Genomic DNA, 6,602 nt, shown 5'->3' on the forward strand with positions numbered 1-6,602 from the left:
ACTTTATCTTTACCCGAGAATCTCTGTGAAGGGACCCTCATCAGGTTAGTTCAACCCTCTCCAACTAGTTCTACTCTGCAGCCCAGGTGTGACTCAGACTTACTAAAGTCCCTGCCTCCCTGGAGCACAGTGAGTTGGGAATGGACTAAGGAGGCCCCTGCACTCAGGTGCAGCTCATGGCAGAGCACACGATGTTCCTCTAAGGGAGTAAATCAGCCAAGGCTGCATGCTGGAACAACCTAGAGAAGTTTTTACAAACACACAGCCATGGGCCTCAGCCCAAAATAATAAGTCCGAATCACTGAGATTGGCCTTTGAAAAAGCCCTCCAGATGCTTCCTCTGTAGAGTCAGGTCTGGAAACCTGTCCTACAACTGGATTCACTTGCAGAAAATGGATTGGAATCCATGATTTCCCTGAGTTTTTAGACGGTGGGAGAGCTAGACTCAACCTGGAAGTTATGTTGAACTGTACAAAGTGTGAGTCAAGGTCAAGGACAGAATAACAGGCAAGCCCCTCTGAGGGCTGTCATGTCTGAGAAGACCTCTACGCACAGAGTGACTCATTGAGACCTGAGCGAGGAGTACCAGCCAGCTTGGTGAATGGCACTGGGGGGAGATGGGAGAGGAGCAGCCAACCCAGAAAGAGCAAAGGCCCCAAGACAAAATCATACCCACTGTATTCAGGGAATGAAAAGTTAACTGTGGCTGGAGCCTGGATATTAAAGGAAAGTTATCTTGATCTGAAGCTGTCAAAGTGGACGTGGAAAGAATGTCTACCCTCGAATGTCACAGAAATAGTTTGGCTGCATATTGAGGACATGTAAGCAGGCTCCCCACTTAGAAGCAATGACTGTTGTCTGTGGAAGTGCCCATTGGTATCTGGACTGTTTTAATACCAGCATGAATAAAAAGCCAGTTAGTGCCACATATATTTAGAAGTTAGAATGTCAAGAATTTCTGCTTGAGCAGAAGCCAATGGGGAAGAAAAAGAATTCAGGACTTGTTACTGCATTTCTGCCTTGGAAACAGCCTGGATGCAGCTGCCATTTACACAAAGGGAGAAGCCCTGAAAAAGAGTTGAATTGGGGGTGATGCTGGGTGTGGTACTGAGGGGAGGGTCCTGCTAGACCCGGAGATGAAGGTGTCTGAAGCTTATACTTGCCTGCTTCAACACGAAGGGCTCTCCGCTGGAGAGAAATACTAGGTTTTTATCAGCATTTGGAGGAGGGGCAACATGGTCAGATTTTAGTCTTAGGTGGTCCCTTAGGTAGTCACTGTGGGGGTGTATTGCACAGGTTTCATGTGGGAAGCACAGTGTCCAGTTGGGGATTTTCCCGACCATATGGGCATCTAGAAATGAAGGGTGAAATCTGTCTCTGGAGATGAAAAGAATGTGATATTTTTAGGTGACATGGAAAGACTTAAGGAAGACTCTGGAGCCAATATACACTGAGTTTGAGCTGATTTAAGATGGCCCCACTCCTATATTCCCCTCCTCTGTCTTGTCATGATATAAACAACATAAATCTGAAGGATTGGGTAGATTTATGGTTGATTCTTGGATGGTTTCCAAGATTCAAAATTTATTCTAAGATCCATAATAACAGCCTGGACTATACCTGAGATTCGGAGGCCAAAAACGCCAGTTAAACGTTGTGTCGCCAGCATTCTGGATCACAGTGTGCACTGAGCACCTCCCTTCTCTCCACCATCAGTTGTTCCATCTATTAACGGTCTCCCTGCGTCCCTCCTTCAGCATAATCAAATCTCAAATCTCTCCTCTGGTGAAGAGAAAAGCTCTGTTTGCTCTCTCTCTTCCCCTCTCTAAACTCTTTCAAACTGAGCATTTCATCGAGGGCCCCATCTCTCCAATCCTGAGCACCCCCCACCAGCTGAAGCCTGATCTCTTCCCCTCACCCTCCATTCTAAGCACCCTCTGAAAGTCACCAGACTCCTCGTGCCAAACCCAAGGGCTTCCCTGACCCTTTAACTCGAACTCATGGAGGGGAAGGTGGTTTATTTGTAGGAATGTGACAACCTCTCACTTTGCATTTGGGGATGTGGGGCCCAGAGACCCTTGGAGTCAATACTGGAGTTGATCTCTAGTTAATCTTGTGCCAGTTGTTCAATCAAACTCCATTCTAGATGCTGTGTTGAAGGGATTTTTTAGATGTAATAAAAGTACTAGATTAGTTCATCTTCAGTTAATCAAAGAGATTATGTTGGGTGGGTTTGATTCAATCACATCCAAGGCATTTATTAGCTGCTCGACCTCCCATGGGCTTCAGAGACTGCTAGAAGCAGAGAGAGGCAGACACATTTCTACCTCCTGACCTCCTGAACTCCAGAGGGAGAAGAAAGTGCCAGCTCCCTGCAGGCCCTGGGTTAGGCCCTGTGGCTGCAGAGATAACTCAAGAACATATGGAGGTAAATTGGAGAGAACCTGCCTCCTGTGTGTTTGTGGGAGGATGGCTGGGTTATTTGTCTTTTATTTTATGGCTTTTATTTTATTTTATAAGCATTTTTACAACCATTAAAATGTGTGTCCAGCAAGCTTCTCTGTTCTTTACAAACATTAATTCATTTAATTCTCATAGCAAGCCTGATGGAACGTGTTCTGACTATACTCATTTGACAGAGAAGGAAACTGAGGCACAGAATGGTACCTACCTTAAACAGGGACCCACACTTGTAATGTCAGAGCTGGGAAGAAGAACCTGGCATTGTGGCCCCCGAGTCCATGCTCTTAACAGCCATTCTGTGCTGGCTCTCAACTGCTTGATGGTATATCCCTCACAAATGCCTGATTTTAACCAGATTGTGTGTCTGCTTTGATATTTTGCCTTAGTTATTGTATTTTTCATCTCTAGATGTTCCATTTTGGTTGTTTGTATCTTCCTGTTATGTTGTGCTCCTGTAACCGAGCAAAAAGGGGCCTGTTCTGCCCGCCGCAATCCCGTGTCAATCAATTGCAAAGGAGTCCGTGGTTGAGCAAGGAAAATTTATACGATTGGCTAGCACAATCGGAAGATGGTGGACTAGTGTCCTAAAGAACCATCTTATAGTCATACAGAATCTTGAGGCAGTTATATAGGGGAAATGGGCAGGCAAGGAGGGGGTTTTGGAATGTCCATCATCCAGTGTGATGAATTTCAAGGCACCTCATTATTTCTTTCTTCTGTCATTTGTGACAGGTACCAACACAGAGTTTTTCTCTCTGGAGGTCCTCATGTTCCTAGGGAACTCAGAGAACAAAGTTATCCTTATCACAGCTGGGAGATATATGTAAGCAAGGGTCATAGAACTACCAGATCACGTATTTTGCAAAAGTGAGAGGTGCTTAATCATCCAGGCTACGTGCAGGCTAGAGTGCATTCTCAGAGACTAGTGAGTCAGGATTACAGTTGCAATATTGCCTCCTTTCCCTAAGATGGCTTCCCTCGTGCTAACTTAAGACCAGCTGTTACACTCCTGCTTCCTTTCCATGCTTGGCCACAGGGAGTCCATTTCTCATGCCTGTTTTAAAGTCCTTTACCAGTTCTGCCCTCTATGTGATGGATTTTCTCCTAGTGGTGAATTGAATTTCTGTTTTGTTGCATGCCAGGTAATTCTAGGTAGGAGACCAGCACTGTGCGTTGTTGGGTGCTGGAAATTTGTGTTCCTTTAACTAGTGTTGGGCTTTGTTCTGTGTTGCAGTCACTTAGGAACACTGAGTGATGAAGGATTGTTTTGAATCTGCCTTAGTTGGGAACAGACTGGGCTTCTGTCTGTCGATAACTTGGCCCCACTGCTGAGCACTCTATTGGAAGCCCCTTGGATTAGGGGGTCTTTCCACTCTGGCTGCTGGTGACACAGATTCTTCTGGCCCAGGGTGACCCCAAGGGATTTCCCAGCCTGCTCCTTTCTGTGGTTCTTACCCAGTCCAGGCAGGTCCCACCCACTCCTGGGTTCATCTGTGCTTGGAGGGGGACCTCCCTGTAGATCTCCAGAGCTCACTCTCCCCCTCTCTCTCCCTCTGCAGCTTCCTTGTCCTGTACTTACCCCCATGATATCCAGCACCTTCACTCCAAGTTCTCAACTCAGAGGCCACCCAGACTCTGTTTGGATTCCCTTTCCTTGCTCTAAGGTCTGGAAACTGCAGACTCTGAGATGGGGCACCTGTAGAACCCCTCTTCTGCCTTCAGACCACTGTCCTGTGCTCCTGTTGTCCAGCGTCTGAAAACCCTTGATTCAGTCCTTTCTCTGGCTTTTTACTTCTTCAATGCAAGAGCACAGAAAGGAACACTCAGCTTTCTTTTGAAGTAATTCCTTGGTCAGTTGTGGCTGAGATTCTCCATTATTGTAGAATGTATATTCTCTAGATCAGTTCTGAAGAGTTGAGAATGTTTGGTTTTTATTTTCAATTCTGTGACTGGCTAATGATGTAATCAATCACAGGTAGGTCATTAAGAGATTACCTACTATGTAAATATTCATCTTTTATTTTATTTTCAATTAGAAAGTGACATTTCAGACTGAAATTACTAGAAACCTCCAGGAAGTAAAGGAGGAAAAAGAACCCCAGGGAGCAGAAAAGCCCTCAGGTACAATGTTCTCAGTCATATTTATGTTAGAGAAAACTCTCTGTCCCCCCTCCCTCTTCTTCCCAAGTCTGACGTGCTCGTCCCTGGTGGAAGCAGCTCCAGGAAAGACAAGAGGTCCTCAGTGTCCTGGGAGCTCTCTGCCCCTGCCCACAGCCCTGGAGACCTGGGGACCTGAAAGGCCCCACTGGTGGGTGGGATGTAACCCCACGTCAGGAGAGCCCTCCCAGGCAGTAAATGAACCGTCAAAGCCCTGTCAGTATTCTCTGAAATATAATTTATGGAACCGAAACAACATCCAGACTCTCAGATGCTTCCTGACCTGTCCCGGTGACTGTGTGGCTGGGACATCAGGGACTCTGGTTAATGCCGAATCCCTGAACTTCTCATTTAAGGTTTTATTATCTCTCCCTAACTGGATCAAGTCGTATTCGGGGCTGTCAGTGCAGAGGGAGAGTCTCTGAGCCACCCTCAAATGTGCGTGAGTTATGCCAAAGCACGTCCACATTCCTCTCTCCTTTCCAGGCCAGTGTGTTAAAGCTTGGAGTGACCATGAGATTCGGAGTTTCCTACAAGAATGGGAATTCCTTGCATGTGAAGAGTTGAGGGGGAAGAATCACAGAACATCAAAAGCAATTGCCCAGCGTCTCAAGTACAGGGGCATAAAGAAGAGCTGGCGACAGTGTCTCCAGATGCTGCTAAGTTTGCAGGATTTATATTGGACTGTTCATGAGGCCAACCAGAGTCCCAGGAGTGAGCCTTTGTTATGTCCTTATGGAGAGGCCCTTCACCAGATCCTGGGACACAGGAGGGAGGACAGTGTCTTCTCAGGTTTGTCTCTTCTGTATTCATCTTCATGGTCTGTTACTGAGTGGCATCAGCTGGCCCAGCCATCACTCTTCCCTGAGCAGGACAGAGAACGATGCGACCGGCCCTTGCCCACAGTTCCCTCTGCACATAGGGACCAGTGCTTCTCTCTCCTATTTGCCCCTCAACAATGTTCCCAAAGCAGGGGCCTGAGGGACTTTTCTCCTGGATTTGTTCAGAGTGGACATGGCTGCTGGGCTGGGCTAGGTCATAGACAAAGATTCAGGGAGAGGGTGGGCGATGTCCTCACGAGTGCTCACGTGCCTTTCTCTCTCTCAGATCCTTCCTGTGCAGAGAGTTCTGACCTCCTACCTCCTGACCTCCCACATCCTGAGTACTGGCCTCAAGCCTATGCCATCCCCAATCCCCCTGAGGAGCTGCTGTGGTCCCCGCCACCTGTGATCTACATAGAGGATCCTCAGGTACCGGAATGTGAGCCCTGGAATATGAACCTTCTGTGGTCAAGTTCATGCCTGTTTCCTGCCTTTCTCCCGGCACCCTCCATCCCCCAGCAGCAGTGGTCAGCCTCCTCTGACACTGATTCAGATCCAAAACTTAAAGAAAATTTTAACCTTGATCCTAATTTTATTTGAGAGACAATAGAATAGCACAATTCTGTACACTCATGACTCCTTCCTTTCCCAGACCAATGTAATGAGAATAAAATGTCAAATTAAATTATTGACTGTGATCCTCATCTCTTTCTGCGTTGTGCTTGGGGCTTGGATGGCACCCAGAATTATAGAGAGGCCAAGGGGCAGGGAGCGCACAGCGTTCCAGTGACTTGGGGCCTGACATCCTCACCCCCTACTCCCTCCATCCTGCTTCCTGCATGGAGGGTCCTTTACCGTAAGGGACAACTTTAACATTCAGAGATAACTGTGCTCAATCTTGCCTTCATCGTTTCCTAGCCGTGTTATCACAGAACCTTTTTTTAACGTTTCTGAGTCTCAAGTTCCTCCCATTAAAACTGAAGCTGATGTTTCTTACTTCAGGAGACAGTTTTAGGACATAAACACACACACATGGTATAATCACTGTGTATGTGAAATTTATTTCCCTAAATTCTTTGGTGTTCCTTTTTTTTTTTTAAGGAAATTTTTTATTTTGAGATCATTATAGTTTCACATGTAGTTGTGACAAAGAATAGAGAG

The 6,602-nt window shown here is 46.6% G+C and overlaps 1 protein-coding gene across 1 annotated transcript; it reads left to right on the forward strand.

Moving 5' to 3' along the window:
• The first annotated feature begins 2,422 nt into the window (after positions 1–2,422).
• MSANTD5 (Myb/SANT DNA binding domain containing 5) lies at positions 2,423–6,086 on the forward strand. The gene is made up of 4 exons (XM_087430274.1): positions 2,423–2,428; positions 4,500–4,584; positions 5,107–5,412; positions 5,728–6,086. The coding sequence occupies exons 1-4, from the start codon at positions 2,423–2,425 to the stop codon at positions 6,039–6,041; spliced, it is 711 nt and encodes a 236-aa protein (XP_087286400.1). The 3' UTR covers positions 6,042–6,086.
• Positions 6,087–6,602: the final 516 nt, after the last annotated feature.

This window comes from Ceratotherium simum, chromosome 4 (assembly GCF_057802395.1).
Source record: "Ceratotherium simum simum isolate JZ-2026a chromosome 4, ASM5780239v1, whole genome shotgun sequence".
In the NCBI taxonomy this organism is placed as follows: domain Eukaryota; kingdom Metazoa; phylum Chordata; class Mammalia; order Perissodactyla; family Rhinocerotidae; genus Ceratotherium; species Ceratotherium simum.